This window comes from Sinohyriopsis cumingii, unplaced genomic scaffold (assembly GCF_028554795.1).
Source record: "Sinohyriopsis cumingii isolate HCF-2022 unplaced genomic scaffold, ASM2855479v2 utg003568l, whole genome shotgun sequence".
Classification (NCBI taxonomy): domain Eukaryota; kingdom Metazoa; phylum Mollusca; class Bivalvia; order Unionida; family Unionidae; genus Sinohyriopsis; species Sinohyriopsis cumingii.
In genome coordinates this window covers 252,878-273,906 of record NW_028316532.1, presented here as the reverse complement: position 1 = coordinate 273,906, position 21,029 = coordinate 252,878, and the positions used below count along the sequence as shown (strand labels likewise).

At 35.9% G+C, this 21,029-nt stretch overlaps 1 protein-coding gene across 1 annotated transcript in view; it reads right to left on the bottom strand.

The window, feature by feature from the left end:
* The window catches only part of LOC149769595 (uncharacterized), a 137,227-nt gene that overhangs the window by 6,063 nt on the left and 110,135 nt on the right, over positions 1-21,029 (bottom strand). Inside the window, exons 22-23 of the mRNA XM_089949829.1 lie at positions 6,618-7,036; positions 2,662-2,836 (exon numbers count right to left, since the gene is read on the bottom strand). Coding sequence (XP_089805955.1) covers positions 2,662-2,836; positions 6,618-7,036 — 594 coding nt within the window. The remainder of the gene's footprint in view (positions 1-2,661; positions 2,837-6,617; positions 7,037-21,029) is intronic.

Genomic DNA, 21,029 nt, shown 5'->3' with positions numbered 1-21,029 from the left:
GTACCCAAATTTGATATCCTTCCATATCGTATACTAATTTGAAATCTTTAAATTCTGGCAGAAAAATGTACTGATCATAATTTCTTGATACCATTTGTCTTAAGACACCAAAAAATATTTGCCAAAAACATTAATGCCTTGGAAGTTTTGGACTATGTTTCACTTTTTTCTGTGAAAAATAAAATGTATCGTGATGGTAGTGGAAGAGATGGGTCATTTTTTAAAACTAGTTGTTATTATGTACTTGCCTGTTTTTTATTACCTTCCAGTCCAATGTGAAAATTCCCTCCTTCAATTGGAGGTCCAGACCAGAGTCATGACTCTAGCCTTAGTTACTTCCACCATGTGGAATATCAGCTTTCTTTGACTTGGATTGTTTTTGGATCCACTGTCAACCCAACTGCTAATATTGATTCATAGTGGCACTGAAACATTTCTCAATCTTCTATTGTTTGATTTCCATTTTAGCCAAAGCCCTTGAGGTTTGGGAGTACTACTTCTGAAGAACAGTCAATACTAAAAAGTAGTCACTACCACAGACATTGTCACTGGCTCAGGAGAAGATAAGAGATGTACTGCAGATGGTTAGAATGCAGTTTGGTATATAATTGAGCTTTAAAAAGACAAATCTTTTGTTTTGAAACAAGTTTTATTGTTTTCTCTTATTCAGTGATCTTTCTACAGCCCTAAAGTGAATGGTGGCCACTGAAGTCAAGTAGAACAAAAGGTGCTGCTACCTTTAATAAAATGGTCAAGAAAAAGATTGATGACTGGAGTAATTGGATTGCAGTATACTTAACAAAGTGTGGCTAAAGGCTCCAACAATATATCTGTGAGGAGTTTTATTACTTATGATGGTCACTCTTAGCAACTTTATCAATATTTCTTTTAAAACTAAAGGGATATGATATTTTTTTAATTCAATTTCACTTTCTTTAAAAAGTCTACTGTGTCATGTTATTTTAAGTGAAAACTTGTTTCAATATCTGCATTAAAACTCCAGCAATTCCACTGTATCAGACATATTTATGGAAGTGCTGGAAGTACATAACTTCTGGGAGGGAAAGTATCAGGGATCTCTCCAGTATTCCTATTTTCTAGACTTAAAAAAAAGATCTTAATGAGTTTGATTGGATTGTCAGATCCTTCTCAGATCTAACAGATTCTTTAATTTGCTTCTTCTTTGGTTCAGAGAATGCATTTCTAGTGGTGACACTCTTTCGGTGGGTAGGATTGAAATGGAGTTATATTAAATAAAAGTCAGATACCTTTTGTAAAAACCAGAAAGAACATAATTCTCAACGTATTTATTTCGAGAACAATGAAAAGAAACCTGTCGCTGTCAGAGCAATCTGGCCAGTCAGATTCATCAAGCAGAGAGCAAATCAACGTGATACAACAAAACCCTGGTATCCATTCACAGAATAGATATAGAAAATTTTGTGCTTATTCATTTTTGTATTTTTATTACAACCAGTATACAACTTTTATTTAATGTTTTATTTTTTGCTACAACCTTTAAAAATGTGGGTTGTGAGATTTGTGTACTCATGCGACTATCAATGCAAATCCAAGTATCAGGTCAAATTTCATGAATGCCATAGTTTTATCTTGTCTTTCAGAAGATTTAAGAAATAAGGATTTTAATGCTCTCAATTTCGGTGAAAATAAATATTTTCATATCAATTTCATGCAGGTATGACTCGATTTAACAAACAATTTAAACAAAGGCCATCTGGGAACCGACTAAGCTTTGCCACCACCATGTTGGCCACTTAAGATGCTAGACTGGTTTCATATCTTCCAAGTAAGGTAAAATAAGGATATCAAGCTGTGGAAAAAATCTACTAGATGAATCTAATGCACTAAGCGTTTGGATTGACTCTACAAATATGCTTATGGGAAGCACCCAAACTATCCATACTATCTCCAAAAAAAATGGTTAGATGTCATTAAATTTAACTCACAATGAGTTCAGTTACGATTCAGTTACATAACTGTTTCTGGCTTTAAGTGGTGGCAGAAAATTCCTGTTTTTTTTCCAACTTTCATCACTGTTTTCAACATTCAAGGACTTTTCACAGTCCAGAAAGTAATTATCATTTCTCCTGACTTTTTCCAATTTCTTGGTAGCATGGGAACAATGCTTGTGAATCAAGAATGTAATAATTTATAATTATGGACCTTGTAAATACCACATTAATTCAAAGTCTAATTCCAAAACATTATCCATGTTCTTTATTCTACTGATTACTCCTAACAAACTGCTTCGACCCAGATAGTCCTGTACATTATGCAATGGCAGATTGGGTTCTATACTGTTTTCTCTTGATTACTCCTAACTGCACAGATGCATTATGTAATGGCAGATCTGGGTCTTTCCAGTTTATAGTTGGACTTGACTTATAGGCATGTATATACAGTAGTTTAAAAGTACTGTGAATTTGCCAACAGTCATGGAAATCAATTTTCTTGTTTTGTAAACAATTTCATTTTGGTGTGCATTTAAATTCATGAATCGGGCAAGGATTCATACTGGTTCAACAGAATTATCATTGTTTGCTGGATCTAAAATTCATGTAATGTAGCATCCACAAAAATTGGCACCTCCCTGAAAATACAGTGAGCTCACAGTAATCTTTCTTCCATTCCAAAACTTACCAAATTTCTGATCATATTCCTTCAGATATTTCTCTAGACAGCTTGGAGAAATCTGAATAAGATCCGGTGTTATAATATTCGTCTCCAGGGGTGGTTTGAACTCCAGCTGTAGAACCCTTCTGATCATCTTCACTGCCAGGTGGTATGACCGAGGTGCTCCGCTGATATATGGCATCTACAGAACAAAAACCATGAACAGCTGAGACTAACCTCTAATGCAGCAATATACAATGATAAAAGTCATTATCCGAAATCAAACAATATAGTTGTCATAATGACTTTATACCTTACAAACAGTGTATTGACCTGAGTAAGAGGCCCTGGCTGAGATGTCCAAAGCACCTGCTTTTACAGATCATCCACATTGCATCTCTATCTACACTGGTTTGAGTCTTGGCTCTACCAATGTGGGTATGTAAAAAAGCCCAAGAGGAGCTTCCCTTGGGCCAGCGTTTCTTCCCAGGATCTTCCTCTACTGAATATACACGCTAAGTACAGTCTATCAAAATCTAAAAATGGTGTTAAACTCTCAAATCACAAATCATTTGGACCAGATTAATGACAAAAGATATGATCTGAAGGACCTGTATCAAATAAAGAAGACGAATATGAATTTTCTGTACAGATTCCACAATGAAGCTGAATATTTTCTTTGTAAACAGGGTATCCCCAAGTTCCAACTTAAATACAAATACAGTCAGAGCTGTGTAAAACTACCACTGTCCAGACCAGGCAAGTAGATTTTGATTAGCAGGTACATTTTAAATAAAGGTAAATATGTATTTATTTATTGATTAATTGGACCAAAAAACCCTTAGTCTTTATATTCTGGTGATTGTCTTGTATGCAGGTGTTTGCTAGTGCTGATGTAACTGTACAACATTATTTATACAAAATTACAGCATTTCATAAAGAACACAAGATAACTTTGCATGAAAAGACAGTGTAACTTCTTTTTTCCATTCTCTTGCTTCAAATTTGGTGAGATTTTATCATCATAAATGGAGATTAAAAATACCCAACACCTCAAATCTATTTTTAATAATCTACAGCAGCCATTGTAAACATCATTATGCTGAAAATAAATTTTGAGTTTAGTGTTCATGGCCGCTTTGTAATTGAAATTTTTTGGCAATCTTTTTTCTTTATATCTTAACATTTTTCATTTTCAAATTTGAACTTTCAGTTGGCACTATCAAGCCAACATATTTATAAGCCACCTATCAAGCTGCACAATCACCCACCCATCTACCTATTTTGAACAGATATAAGACACAAAACAATTTAAAAAGGCCATTTTTCCCTTCTATAATATGAAAATGGAGGTACAATAATTGTTTTTTTTTGTAAACACAACACATTTGAATTTTTTTGCATTATTTTGTTTAAAATCATTGTTCTCACAACATGACTGAAATGCTATTATCACTGTCCACCCCAAGAAGTAATTTCACTAGGAGAAAGTTGCACCCTTCAAGTAACCTTAGAGTGAAAGGCAAGCAGTACATGTTCATGCATGAATATGAACCCACTACAGGTCCTCGAGGCTTCACATACAAAGGATCTAATTCCTATACCGATTTACATAGTTTCCCTGTTGTGGGCAGCATATCATAACATGCAATGTATAGTCATTATTATATAATGTTTACCACTGAATAAGCATATTTATTTCTACTTTCAACTCCTGTGGTTAGAAAGGGCCTTCTATGTACGCTGGGATGAATATTGGCCTAGACGAATGAAAATGATCACAAGCCCGTATTTAACCCCATGTTAGTAAGAATAAAATATCGGCTACAGTGACCTTTCTTTTATCTAAATATAAAATGTCTTGCTGTTCAATAACTGAACTTTTAACAGAAAATGTCAACAAAGTCACAGAAGCATGAAATATAGGACATCAAGACTATCTTTTGCATAATTGAAGTATAACTTGTAGCATGCAGCCACTCACCATGCAATCAAAATGCACCCACTTACCAACTTTTATGATTCTAACCAAGCATATAACATGTAGGTGTAAAAAATGCGACCATGAACAAATGCCAAAACTAAACCGAATTTGATAAAATATTAAATATAGATGATGATGAATCTCTTTTGTTGCATGGTGGTTGTTGTTGTTGTTGTTGTGGGGTTTAACGCCATTTTTCAGCACACGATAGGCTATGTATGGAGGCCAGTATTAATGGTGGATGAAGAACCCAGGAAAACCCCGGGAAGAACCACCAACCCACGAGAAGCTACTGGCAAGCTTTCTCACATACCCACATTGGTCGAATCCTAGACTCGAGCCCACGCAGACAGAGGTGAGATGGCAGTGATCAGTAACGGAGAGCGCTTCAGACCACTTGGCCACTCGGGGCTTGTTGCATGGTAGGAACAGAGATGCAAATCATCATCAATTTCATCATTCTATCATGAAAAGTGTTGAGAAATGAAAAATGAAAACAAACTGAAACCCAAAATTTGTGAAGCATAAAATATCAGTTATAATGACCTATTACTGAAATGAAGCATCAGTGCACATTAAGATGCAGGTTTCATGATTCTAGATAGGACAGTACGTACACAGCAAGCCAAACACCTATGTACTCACAAAATAAATACAAAAATTTAACCTAAGCTATTAAAATGTTAACTATCAGCCACAGTGACCTTCTGTTGGGTATGAACGTAGTACTAAATTATGTAAAAAAATTGTCTAGTTCAATGATTAAAGCACAAACTATAAAAATGTAAAAATGATCCAAAGTCAGTGAGATACAAGTCACTGTGACTTAATTATATGATGAAGTAGTAGTCATGATGATGTATTCCTTCACAAATTTCGAGAATCAAGATAAATCAGCATATATTCAGGATACACCCCCCCCCCATTTGCTCATGAAGTAAATGCAAAAAAAACCCCACTGTAATTTACTAAATGAAAGAACTTAAGACAATGCAGTATGAAATGTAGCTCACAGTGGCACTCTTGGGTGTGACACAAAGAGAGATAATCATCTAGTATGACATTTCTACATGGAACAGAACCTGAGACATAACTTGAAAAATGCAAAAAGCGAAATGTGAAATGGTTGAATGTAAAATTTAAACCAAGCCAATAAAATGTAACACATTAGATCATTCCACTGTGGTGAGAATGTGGTATACAGTTTACCTGCTGTGGGCAGCATATGACAGCATACAATGTACAGTCATTATAATGGAATGTTTACCACTGAATAACATTTTTATTTCTACTTCCAGCTCCACTGATCCAAGGTGATCAAAATGAATTCCCTCACAAGTATAACCATATTTATCATGTTAAAGAAGGGGGCCCCGAGTGGCCGAGTGGTCTAAAGCGCTCTTCGTTACGGATCACTGCCATCTCACCTCTGTCTGCGGCGGTTCGAGTCTAAGATTCAGCCAATGTGGGCATGTGAGAAAGCTTGCCAGTAGCTTCTCGTGGGTCGGTGGTTCTTTCTGGGGTTTTCCGGGTTCTTCCTCCACCATTAATACTGGCCGCCATGTATAGCCTATCGTGCTGAAAAATGGTGTTAAACCCCACAACAACAACAACAACAACAACATGTTAAAGAAAACTTAACCAAGAATGTGCAATTGAGTAAGATATCAACTCCTGAAAGCCCCTTTAATCAGGGATCCTTGTTATGGTACCAACTCCAAAATGCCACCTATAAGAATGGTTGAAATCATTGAGGGTAATCATATGTATATGCTTTATCTGTGCAGATGCCAAAAGCAATTTTTGGGTGTAGCTCGTAAGACAGATTTAGACTTTTTCATCTAATTGGCAGATTTCAGCCAATTAGCTGACAATTTTCATGTCTACATTCTTGCTGAAAGTCATTACAGAAACTGAAATGACCACAGTAAATAAACAAGTTTTCATCATGACCGAAATATTGTCTTCTTTTGTTGAATTGAAAAAGAAATTTGCTTACTGAGAATAACTGCTGGTCAACATTTCCTTGTACAAGTATTTCAAGATCCAAGTCCTCCTGTGTCAGAGTCTTCCTTTCATACACCTGATCACAGCAATAATTGTACAAGCAGCAAAGGTAGTCATGAATACTGAGGTAAATCTCCTCTGGATTGTAAGTCACATTGAGTTTGACCCTACGAGGTTTCACAATTGATTGATTCTCGTACAAATGCATTGCTTTGCACTGTTCAAAGAAATCCTTTGCCTCAATCATATGCTGAGAACGGACAAGACCAATCACGATGGCACGCAGCAGAAGTGGGTCAATCGGTTGAAGCTGGTTGCTCCTCTCGTGCAGTTTGTATGTTTCAAGAGCACTGTCTATATCACCAACTTTCAGAGAACAGTATAATAAAGCGTTGAAATACTCTTGAAAATCTGAAATATGAAGATAAGAATTCCATTTTAAAGAAAACAATTACTTTATTTGATGTATCACAATCTATGATTAAATATCTTCACAAGTGATGTACATTGATGATGAAAGATTATACTTGCAGACAAGCACACACGCACACACACACACACACACATCTTAAAAAGGAAATGTATAAAAGCATAGTGTAAAACATATTGGTATTATTATAAAATGTGCATCTGTGTGTGTGTGATTTGGATTTTTAACCTAGCTTGAATAATTTTGCAGTCATATCACTACGATGTCTGCAGTGTGGCAGTTTATAGTTATGTCTAGCACTGGGGCATCATGCCGCAGACATGTAGCATTATGTCCCACCTAGATACATTATCCTGACACCAGGCCAACCAGTCCTAACACTAACCTCTTAATGCTGAGTGCCAAGCAAGGCAGCTGTGAGTACCATTTTTGTAAGTCTTTGGTATGACTCGACTGGGAATTGAACCCATGACCTCCTTCATCCGACACGGATGCTCTAACCACTAGGCCACCGGAGCGGTCTATTATAAAATGGAATATATAAGAGCCTGAGGCATACTGGCATAATTAACATGAAACGTAAAAGCTTGAGGCATATTGACATAATTAAAATGAAACATGTAAAAGCTTGAGGCATACTGGCATAAATAACATGAAACATGTAAAAGCTTCAGGCATACTGGCATAAATAACATGAAACATGTAAAAGCTTCAGGCATATTGACATAATTAACATGAAACATGTAAAAGCTTGAGGCATATTGGCATAATTAACATGAAACATGTAAAAGCTTGAGGCGTACTGGCATAAATAACATGAAACATGTAAAAGTTTGAGGCATACTGGCATAAATAACATTAAACATGTAAAAACTTGAGGCATATTGACATAATTAACATGAAACATGTAAAAGCTTGAGGCATATTGGCATAATTAACATGAAACATGTAAAAGCTTGAGGCATATTGGCATAATTAACATGAAACATGTAAAAGCTTGAGGCATATTGGCATAATTACATTAAACATGTAAAAGCTTGAGGCATACTGGCATTAGTAGAACTTTATAGGATGATCTATGATAACAATTTTCAGAGGTTGTGTACATTGATGATAAAAGGATTATACACACTGACAAGCACTCACACACACACATATAAACACAGACGTGCGTACATGTAAGCTTTACCAATCTTATTGAAGAACAAAAGCTGGTAGTTAATGTTGTGGATAGACAACAAATTACTAATTATTTTGCTAGAACTTATCAAAACGAAACATTTTCAACTTGGACTTGAATTAATCCACATCTGAGGACATTTTTGTATGGTTTGTAAGTTCATTTCACCATAAGAGTGCCATTGCACTATATGAACGATTTGCAAATGTTTTTCTTTCTGTAAATGGTATCTTTAAACATACAGCTATGTCATCAGTCAAAGACCTTCTCTCACCCTTACAAGTAGCTCAACCATGTTTTTGAAATAGTGTGGTGAATTACCTTTCTGAGTGAACACATGAGGACTTGATATTTTATCCTTATTTCAATGGGCGACCAGTGTAGCTCTTTGAGGCATTCATATGAATTATTATTAGAGTTAAGCATGAGGTTTGCTGCGATGCTCTGCACCCGTTGTAGCCTCTTTAGATCACATGCATGTCACAGAATTGTGTACGAGTTATATCAATATGTATATGTTGTCAAAAATGTACTCGGGTTTTGTTGCCGCTTCACCCGAAGGTGTTATATTTTTTTCGGCTCTAGTTATTTCGAAATACTGAGTGAAACTCAAACCATGCTGCATGTGCAAATTGCCTGCAGCGGAAAAACCTAAGTACCTAGCTGCTCATATCTGTCACAGCTAGTATACATATAGAGCAAATTCTCTATAAACGAATTACATTACGACGAGTCTTGTCAGGAAGCTTACCCCTTTATGGGAGCAAATCTCCAGCTGTAGAGGTCATGAAATTTAAGTATTCTTTATTACTATTCGTTTTATATGACAGAACTGTTTCATACTTTAGATGTTTTAGAATTTATTCTAAATTCTACAGAGAGTCAATACCTAGGTTATACAATGCCATATTAGAAATACTATAGTCGGGTTCGAGTTAGCTATTTGTTGTAACTGAACAGGCAAATTGAAATTTAATTATACGCTACATGCTTTGAACGATTAATGGAATGAGTAACGAATTCATGTGTGCGCATGCGCAACATATATCAATGCAGAAGTACTTAAAGGTGTCATATGTACTACACGGTTTAGTTGTTATAATTTTAGCTGCCTTATACATGGTTTGATGTGGAGTCACAGACCTCTGTGTGGTTTCTTGTGACGTGTACGCTATGTCTGGTGACATTGGTTCAGAAGTGTGTACTGGTTTTCTCGATGCGACGGACCAGGGCTTAGCGACCATCGGGTCTGTATTAAATGTGAGGGCTCTCGAGGTACCCTTCAACAGACTGAGAGGGGCAGACCGTGCATGGGCGCTTCTCTGGCCCTTGACTAGAGCGAGTGGAACCGGAGTTACATCTTGGACGTCAAATGGGCGCCACAATAATTATATATATTATGTGTTCCATGTTGTTATTTTCACTATTGCTATCTAAGCAAATTTACATGCATTTCAATATCTGTATATGAACGATACATTCAAGACTTTGTTTATATTGGAGTGTAAATCATATACTTTTATTTTGTTGATCGGTGATAGGACTTAATTCACGTTTGTTTGAAATTCCATTTTTTTTCGTTGAGTTACTTTTTGTTGATAGTTCCAACTTTAGGAACTTTATAATTTTTCTTATCTTTTTGTTTAAAATGGTGTCAGATGTGTTAATATTTAATTTGCGTTCATAAATAAACATCTTATTAACGCAGTTGCTTTGGGTGTCTTCACTAATCCAGTCCTAACACGGCTTCATCCTGTGACAGTCAATATGGAGCTAACATAATCCAGATATGAAATAACTAGTCCATGAATTAAACTTTCACAGGATTCTTTTGTCAGAAGATTTTTAATGCTCTTTATTTGTTGAATATTCTACATTGCTGTTTTGCATATGATTGTTATGCGACGTTTCCATGGTATCTGATTTGATCTGCTCTTTGAATGTATTCATCATTCACAATACATTTTTTCAAGTCACCAATTTTTGGAGTTGTTGCTTAGAGCTAAATAGAATAAATTCTGTTTTAGATGAATTCATTTTCATCCTGTTACAATCCATTTTTTAACATGAACTGCAGATATTTATGTCACACTAATATGCAGTAAGGCAGTCATTGTTGAAGTCACACTAATATGCAGTAAGGCAGTCAATGTTTTAGTCACACTAATATGCAGTACGGCAGTCATTGTTTAAGTCACACTAATATGCAGTAAGGCAGTCAATGTTTAAGTCACACTAATATGCAGTAAGGCAGTCAATGTTTAAGTCACACTAATATGCAGTAAGGCAGTCACTGTTTAAGTCACACTAATATCCAGTAAGGCAGTCAATGTTTAAGTCACACTAATATGCAGTAAGGCAGCCAATGTTTTAGTCACACTAATATGCAGTAAGACAGTCAATGTTTAAATCACACTAATATGCAGTAAGGCAGTCAATGTTTAAATCACACTAATATGCAGTAAGGCAGCCAATGTTTTAGTCACACTAATATACAGTAAGGCAGTCAATGTTTAAATCACACTAATATACAGTAAGGCAGTCATTGTTTAAGTCACACTAATATGCAGTAAGGCAGTCAATGTTTAAGTCCACTAATATCCAGTAAGGCAGTCAATGTTTAAGTCACACTAATATGCAGTAAGGCAGTCATTGTTTGTCACACGAATATGCAGTAAGGCAGTTAATGTTTAAGTCACACTAATATGCAGTAAGGCAGTCAATGTTTAAGTCACACTAATATGCAGTAAGGCAGTCAATGTTTAAGTCACACTAATATGCAGTAAGGCAGTCAATGTTTAAGTCACACTAATATGCAGTAAGGCAGTCAATGTTTAAGTCACACTAATATGCAGTAAGGCAGTCATTGTTGAAGTCACACTAATATGCAGTAAGGCAGTCAATGTTCTAGTCACACTAATATGCAGTAAAGCAGTCATTGTTTAAGTCACACTAATATGCAGCAAGGCATTCAATGTTTAAGTCACACTAATATGCAGTAAGGCAGTCAATGTTTAAGTCACACTAATATGCAGTAAGGCATTCAATGTTTAAGTCACACTAATATGCAGTAAGGCAGTCATTGTTCAAGTCACACTAATATGCAGTAAGGCAGTCATTGTTTAAGTCACACTAATATGCAGTAAGGCAGTCAATGTTTAAATCACACTAATATGCAGTAAGGCAGTCAATGTTTAAGTCACATTAATATGCAGTAAGACAGTCAATGTTTAAATCACACTAATATGCAGTAAGGCAGTCAATGTTTAAATCACACTAATATGCAGTAAGGCAGTCAATGTTTAAGTCACACTAATATGCAGTAAGGCATTCAATGTTTAAGTCACACTAATATGCAGTAAGGCAGTCAATGTTTAAGTCACACTAATATGCAGTAAGGCAGTCAATGTTTAAGTCACACTAATATGCAGTAAGGCAGTCAATGTTTAAGTCATACTAATATGCAGTAAGGCAGTCAATGTTTAAGTCACACTAATATGCAGTAAGGCAGTCATTGTTGAAGTCACACTAATATGCAGTAAGGCAGTCAATGTTCTAGTCACACTAATATGCAGTAAAGCAGTCATTGTTTAAGTCACACTAATATGCAGCAAGGCATTCAATGTTTAAGTCACACTAATATGCAGTAAGGCAGTCAATGTTTAAGTCACACTAATATGCAGTAAGGCATTCAATGTTTAAGTCACACTAATATGCAGTAAGGTAGTCATTGTTCAAGTCACACTAATATGCAGTAAGGCAGTCATTGTTTAAGTCACACTAATATGCAGTAAGGCAGTCAATGTTTAAATCACACTAATATGCAGTAAGGCAGTCAATGTTTAAGTCACATTAATATGCAGTAAGACAGTCAATGTTTAAATCACACTAATATGCAGTAAGGCAGTCAATGTTTAAATCACACTAATATGCAGTAAGGCAGTCAATGTTTAAGTCACACTAACATGCAGTAAGGCATTCAATGTTTAAGTCACACTAATATGCAGTAAGGCAGTCAATGTTTAAGTCACACTAATATGCAGTAAGGCAGTCAATGTTTAAGTCACACTAATATGCAGTAAGGCAGTCAATGTTTAAGTCACACTAATATCCAGTAAGGCAGTCAATGTTTAAGTCACACTAATATGCAGTAAGGCAGTCATTGTTGAAGTCACACTAATATGCAGTAAGGCAGTCAATGTTTTAGTCACACTAATATGCAGTAAGGCAGTCATTGTTGAAGTCACACTAATATGCAGTAAGGCAGTCATTGTTGAAGTCACACTAATATGCAGTAAGGCAGTCATTGTTGAAGTCACACTAATATGCAGTAAGGCAGTCAATGTTCTAGTCACACTAATATGCAGTAAAGCAGTCAATGTTTAAGTCACACTAATATGCAGCAAGGCATTCAATGTTTAAGTCACACTAATATGCAGTAAGGCAGTCAATGTTTAAGTCACACTAATATGCAGTAAGGCATTCAATGTTTAAGTCACACTAATATGCAGTAAGGCAGTCATTGTTCAAGTCACACTAATATGCAGTAAGGCAGTCATTGTTTAAGTCACACTAATATGCAGTAAGGCAGTCAATGTTTAAATCACACTAATATGCAGTAAGGCAGTCAATGTTTAAGTCACATTAATATGCAGCAAGACAGTCAATGTTTAAATCACACTAATATGCAGTAAGGCAGTCAATGTTTAAATCACACTAATATGCAGTAAGGCAGTCAATGTTTAAGTCACACTAATATGCAGTAAGGCATTCAATGTTTAAATCACACTAATATGCAGTAAGGCAGTCAATGTTTAAGTCACTAATATGCAGTAAGACAGTCATTGTTTAAATCACACTAATATGCAGTAAAACAGTCATTGTTTAAGTCACACTAATATGCAGTAAGGCATTCAATGTTTAAGTCACACTAATATGCAGTAAGGCAGTCATTGTTCAAGTCACAGTAATATGCAGTAAGGCAGTCAATGTTTAAGTCACACTAATATGCAGTAAGGCAGTCAATGTTTTAGTCACACTAATATGCAGTAAGGCAGTCATTGTTTAAGTCACACTAATATGCAGTAAGGCATTCAATGTTTAAATCACACTAATATGCAGTAAGGCAGTCATTGATCAAGTCACACTAATATGCAGTAAGGCAGTCATTGTTTAAGTCACACTAATATGCAGTAAGACAGTCAATGTTTAAATCACACTAATATGCAGTAAGGCAGTCAATGTTTAAGTCACACTAATATGCAGTAAGACAGTCAATGTTTAAATCACACTAATATGCAGTAAGGCAGTCAATGTTTAAATCACACTAATAGGCAGTAAGGCAGTCAATGTTTAAGTCACACTAACAGGCAGTAAGGCAGTCACTGTTTAAGTCACACTAATATCCAGTAAGGCAGTCAATGTTTAAGTCACACTAATATGCAGTAAGGCAGTGAATGTTTAAGTCACACTAAAATGCAGTAAGGCAGTCATTGTTCAAGTCACACTAATATGCAGTAAGGCAGTCATTGTTTAAGTCACACTAATATGCAGTAAGGCAGTCAATGTTTAAATCACACTAATATGCAGTAAGGCAGTCAATGTTTAAGTCACACTAATATGCAGTAAGACAGTCAATGTTTAAATCACACTAATATGCAGTAAGGCAGTCAATGTTTAAATCACACTAATATGCAGTAAGGCAGTCAATGTTTTAGTCACACTAATATGCAGTAAGGCAGTCATTGTTGAAGTCACACTAACATGCAGTAAGGCAGTCATTGTTCAAGTCACACTAATATGCAGTAAGGCAGTCATTGTTTAAGTCACACTAATATGCAGTAAGGCAGTCAATGTTTAAATCACACTAATATGCAGTAAGGCAGTCAATGTTTAAGTCACTAATATGCAGTAAGGCAGTCAATGTTTAAGTCACTAATATGCAGTAAGACAGTCATTGTTTAAATCACACTAATATGCAGTAAAACAGTCATTGTTTAAGTCACACTAATATGCAGTAAGGCATTCAATGTTTAAGTCACACTAATACGCAGTAAGGCAGTCACTGTTCAAGTCACAGTAATATGCAGTAAGGCAGTCAATGTTTAAGTCACACTAATATGCAGTAAGGCAGTCAATGTTTTAGTCACACTAATATGCAGTAAGGCAGTCATTGTTTAAGTCACACTAATATGCAGTAAGGCATTCAATGTTTAAGTCACACTAATATGCAGTAAGGCAGTCATTGATCAAGTCACACTAATATGCAGTAAGGCAGTCATTGTTTAAGTCACACTAATATGCAGTAAGGCAGTCAATGTTTAAATCACACTAATATGCAGTAAGGCAGTCAATGTTTAAGTCACACTAATATGCAGTAAGACAGTCAATGTTTAAATCACACAAATATGCAGTAAGGCAGTCAATGTTTAAATCACACTAATAGGCAGTAAGGCAGTCAATGTTTAAGTCACACTAATAGGCAGTAAGGCAGTCACTGTTTAAGTCACACTAATATCCAGTAAGGCAGTCAATGTTTAAGTCACACTAATATGCAGTAAGGCAGTGAATGTTTAAGTCACACTAATATGCAGTAAGGCAGTCAATGTTTAAGTCACACTAATATGCAGTAAGGCAGTCAAAGTTTAAGTCACACTAATATGCAGTAAGGCAATCAATGTTTAAGTCACACTAATATGCAGTAAGGCAGTCAATGTTTAAGTCACATTAATATGCAGTAAGGCAGTCAATGTTTAAGTCACACTAATATGCAGTAAGGCAGTCAATGTTTAAATCACACTAATATGCAGTAAGGCAGTCAATGTTTAAATCACACTAATATGCAGTAAGGCAGTCAATGTTTAAGTCACACTAATATGCAGTAAGGCAGTCAATGTTTAAATCACACTAATATGCAGTAAGGCAGTCATTGTTTAAATCACACTAATATGCAGTAAGGCAGTCAATGTTTAAATCACACTAATATGCAGTAAGGCAGTCAATGTTTAAGTCACACTAATATGCAGTAAGACAGTCAATGTTTAAATCACACTAATATGCAGTAAGGCAGTCAATGTTTAAATCACACTAATATGCAGTAAGGCAGTCAATGTTTAAATCACACTAATATGCAGTAAGGCAGTCATTGTTTAAGTCACACTAATATGCAGTAAGGCAGTCATTGTTTAAGTCACACTAATATGCAGTAAGGCAGTCAATGTAAGGCAGTCAATATTTAAGTCACACTAATATGCAGTAAGGCAGTCAATGTTTAAATCACACTAATATGCAGTAAGGCAGTCAATATTTAAGTCACACTAATATGCAGCAAGGTGTAATGAAATATCATGTCCTGCTATTGTCAACTTGGAAAACATGTATTTAATACGTTCCTAAGACTGCCTGGAGAAGGTATACATTCTGTACAATGTAAAGTACGCCTAGACCTTAATTACCTCCAGTTCAATTATTGAGAAATGTCAAATCCAGACCCCATGGAGCTCAGTGGCTCTTACCAGATATCTTAACTTGATGTTATTATTTGTGTTATTTATTATTATTGAGAAATGTCAAATCCAGACCCCATGGAGCTCAATGGCTCTTACCAGATATCTTAACTTGATGTTATTATTTGTGTTATTTATTATTATTGAGAAATGTCAAATCCAGACCCCATGGAGCTCAATGGCTCTTACCAGATATCTTAACTTGATGTTATTATTTGTGTTATTTATTATTATTGAGAAATGTCAAATCCAGACCCCATGGAGCTCAATGGTTCTTACCAGATATCTTAACTTGATGTTATTATTTGTGTTATTTATTATTATTGAGAAATGTCAAATCCAGACCCCATGGAGCTCAATGGCTCTTACCAGATATCTTAACCTGATGTTATTATTTGTGCTCTTCCTCTATTTCATGTGTCAATGGCAGTCATCTCACACACAATAAGACAGACTCCAATCAACACAACTTGATGTCCAATAAATTGAACTGTTGCATTTTCTACTCGCATACTAGCTTCTGAATATTCCTTTCACTACTTCTGTGACAACTATTCAAACATTCCAGGAAGTTTATTGTCACTTTTGCCTTCAATATCATTTGTCTGATGTTATGTCTTGAAATTAATGAGTAGCAGCTTGATCATGTAGGAGTTTTGTGTGAAAAATATGGGCCATTTCAGGGTCAGAGGTACTCCTATAAAGTTTGTTTTGTTCCTTGACCAATTCTACTGGATCTAATATGACAAACCAACATCTAGAATTTGACAATCATATTTTCAACAGTTCTGCTATTGTTCTTTAAACTTCATAATTTAAGGTTCATTTCAGCAAGATTTGTGAAAGGACTGGCCAGTGTCACTGTCTAAGGTTTAATCGGCACCTTTTTCATTCAGGACCAACTCGATATCATAATTTGTCTTCTGGTGCTTCCCCCTCTCCCTGTCAACACAACTTTCCATTTATGAGTAGCAATAAGATTTTTAAGATGGCTACAGCATCCCTTCTAGGACTTTCTAAAATAGTGCCAATTCTAAATTCAATGGAATTCCTTTTAGGACTTCCAAAACAGGGCCAATTCTAAATTCAATGGAACAAATTTGGTCCTCTTACTTGAAAAATAAGAATTACACAAAATAACTTTTTAAGTGGCTGCAGCATCCTCAGAACAACTAAGCAAAAGGTAACTGTGTGATTTATTGCATCTAAGTAACTTCATGGCCCATATACCTGATCCAAATTTTCCAAAATATTAACTAATGTGTTCCTTTCTGATTGTGTTCATGTGTATCAAGCATGGGTGTAATGGAACTGTACAGGTGAAAATGACTGGCAGAAATGATTTTTTTTTAAATTTTGAAAGTAATTAATGAAACACAGGAAAACTGAAAAACAATATGACAAGCCTTCTGAAAGAACTTTACAAACAACTTGGATTAGTACTGACTTCAGCAGTACCAATATAGAATAAAAACCCAGAGCAGTACCAATATAGAATGAAACCCAGAGCAGTACCAATATAGAATGAAAACCCAGAGCAGTACCAATATAGAATGAAAACCCACAGCAGTACCAATAAAGAATGAAAACCCACAGCAGTACCAATATAGAATGAAAACCCAGAGCAGTACCAATACAGAATGAAAACCCTCAGCAGTACCAATATAGAATGAAAACCCACAGCAGTACCAATATAGAATGAAAACCCAGAGCAGTACCAATATAGAATGAAAACCCAGAGCAGTACCAATATAGAAAGAAAACCCAGAGCAGTACCAACATAGAATGAAAACCCAGAGCAGTACCAACATAGAATGAAAACCCACAGTAGTACCAACATAGAATGAAAACCTAGAGCAGTACCAACATAGAATGAAAACCCAGAGCAGTACCAATATAGAATGAAAACCCACAGCAGTACCAATATAGAATGAAAACCCACAGCAGTACCAATAAAGAATGAAAACCCACAGCAGTACCAATACAGAATGAAAACCCAGAGCAGTACCAATACAGAATGAAAACCCACAGCAGTACCAATATAGAATGAAAACCCACAGCAGTACCAATATAGAATGAAAACCCAGAGCAGTACCAACATAAAATGAAAACCCACAGCAGTACCAATAAAGAATGAAAACCCACAGCAGTACCAATAAAGAATGAAAACCCACAGCAGTACCAATATAGAATGAAAACCCACAGCAGTACCAATATAGAATGAAAACCCTCAGCAGTACCAATATAGAATGAAAACCCTCAGCAGTACCAATATAGAATGAAAACCCACAGCAGTACCAATATAGAATGAAAACCCAGAGCAGTACCAACATAGAATGAAAACCCACAGCAGTACCAATATAGAATGAAAACCCACAGCAGTACCAACATAGAATGAAAACCCACAGCAGTACCAATAAAGAATGAAAACCCACAGCAGTACCAATAAAGAATGAAAACCCAGAGCAGTACCAATATAGAATGAAAACCCAGAGCAGTACCAATATAGAATGAAAACCCTCAGCAGTACCAATATAGAATGAAAACCCTCAGCAGTACCAATACAGAATGAAAACCCAGAGCAGTACCAATATAGAATGAAAACCCACAGCAGTACCAACATAGAATGAAAACCCACACCAGTACCAACATAGAATCAAAACCCACAGCAGTACCAATACAGAATGAAAACCCACAGCAGTACCAATATAGAATGAAAACCCACAGCAGTACCAATATAGAATGAAAACCCATAGCAGTACCAATAAAGAATGAAAACCCATAGCAGTACCAATAAAGAATGAAAACCCACAGCAGTACCAATATAGAATGAAAACCCACAGCAGTACCAATATAGAATGAAAACCCACAGCAGTACCAATATAGAATGAAAACCCACAGCAGTACCAATATAGAATGAAAGCCCAGAGCAGTACCAACATAGAATGAAAACCCAGAGCAGTACCAATATAGAATGAAAACCCAGAGCAGTACCAATATAGAATGAAAACCCAGAGCAGTACCAACATAGAATGAAAACCCAGAGCAGTACCAACATAGAATGAAAACCCAGAGCAGTACCAACATAGAATGAAAACCCTTAGCAGTACCAATATAGAATGAAAACCCACAGCAGTACCAACATAGAATGAAAACCCACAGCAGTACCAACATAGAATGAAAACCCAGAGCAGTACCAACATAGAATGAAAACCCAGAGCAGTACCAATATAGAATGAAAACCCACAGCAGTACCAACATAGAATGAAAACCCACAGCAGTACCAATAAAGAATGAAAACCCACAGCAGTACCAATAAAGAATGAAAACCCACAGCAGTACCAATAAAGAATGAAAACCCACAGCAGTACCAATATAGAATGAAAACCCACAGCAGTACCAATATAGAATGAAAACCCACAGCAGTACCAATACAGAATGAAAACCCACAGCAGTACCAATAAAGAATGAAAACCCACAGCAGTACCAATAAAGAATGAAAACCCACAGCAGTACCAATATAGAATGAAAACCCACAGCAGTACCAATATAGAATGAAAACCCACAGCAGTACCAATATAGAATGAAAACCCACAGCAGTACCAATATAGAATGAAAACTCACAGCAGTACCAATATAGAATGAAAACCCACAGCAGTACCAATATAGAATGAAAACCCACAGCAGTACCAATATAGAATGAAAACCCACAGCAGTACCAATATAGAATGAAAACCTAGAGCAGTACCAATATAGAATGAAAACCCACAGCAGTACCAATACAGAATGAAAACCCACAGCAGTACCAATATAGAATGAAAACCCACAGCAGTACCAATATAGAATGAAAACCCACAGCAGTACCAATATAGAATGAAAACCCATAGCAGTACCAATACAGAATGAAAACCCTCAGCAGTACCAATACAGAATGAAAACCCTCAGCAGTACCAATATAGAATGAAAACCCACAGCAGTACCAATACAGAATGAAAACCCACAGCAGTACCAATATAGAATGAAAACCCAGAGCAGTACCAATATAGAATGAAAACCTAGAGCAGTACCAATATAGAATGAAAACCCTCAGCAGCACCAATACAGAATGAAAACCCTCAGCAGTACCAATATAGAATGAAAACCCAGAGCAGTACCAATATAGAATGAAAACCCAGAGCAGTACCAATACAGAATGAAAACCTAGAGCAGTACCAATATAGAATGAAAACCCACAGCAGTACCAATACAGAATGAAAACCCTCAGCAGTACCAATATAGAATGAAAACCCACAGCAGTACCAATATAGAATGAAAACCCACAGCAGTACCAATACAGAATGAAAACCCACAGCAGTACCAATATAGAATGAAAACCCAGAGCAGTACCAACATAAAATGAAAACCCACACAGTACCAATAAAGAATGAAAACCCACAGCAGTACCAATAAAGAATGAAAACCCACAGCAGTACCAATATAGAATGAAAACCCACAGCAGTACCAATATAGAATGAAAACCTAGAGCAGTACCAACATAGAATGAAAACCCACAGCAGCAAGTTTTGTTTAGGCCAGTATTACCTACTCGAAATCCTATTTAATGGCTTTTGCCTAAACAACTGTCACATGACCAGATGAATTATACCAGTCTATTGCACTGTTCCTCTGTGCATCTTACATTTAAAGTGCTTGTTTGTCTGTGCTTCACACAATGATTACATACCATTCACATCTATGACTTTTCTAACGATAATCATTTTCTATGCCAGTTTGATTAGAAATTGTGCTTTAATTTTTGCCTTATTCCTGCTGTTTTGGTGTATGATGTTCGAATCATTGGATTCTGTTTCACCAAGATTTTCTTTGACTTCCCTTTGGTTAAGTAATCCAACAAATTATTTTTGATATTCCACTGAATATTTGATTTATGTGCTTGTGACTGAAGGTGGTAGAGTCTTGGCCTACCTGACTTATGTCATTTTTGTTAAAAACGAGGTTTACTTGAATTTAAGTTCAAGACCTGACCTTATTTACAAATTTATGAAATTTCCCATTTGAAATGACCCCCATTCTGGGAATTCCCCACAAGCCAGGTGACTGTATATAAAGAAAACCAGGTAAACATTACTGGTTCCCATTTCAAGTTCACTCATTTTTTTGTTGTATTCAGACATAATTTGAGATGAGTTATTTAAATTATTCATTAAATTTAAAAAGTGTTCACTGACTTTTGGACTAAAACACTACCTTGGGATTGTTAAGGACTTGTTCAATGACATCCTGAATTAT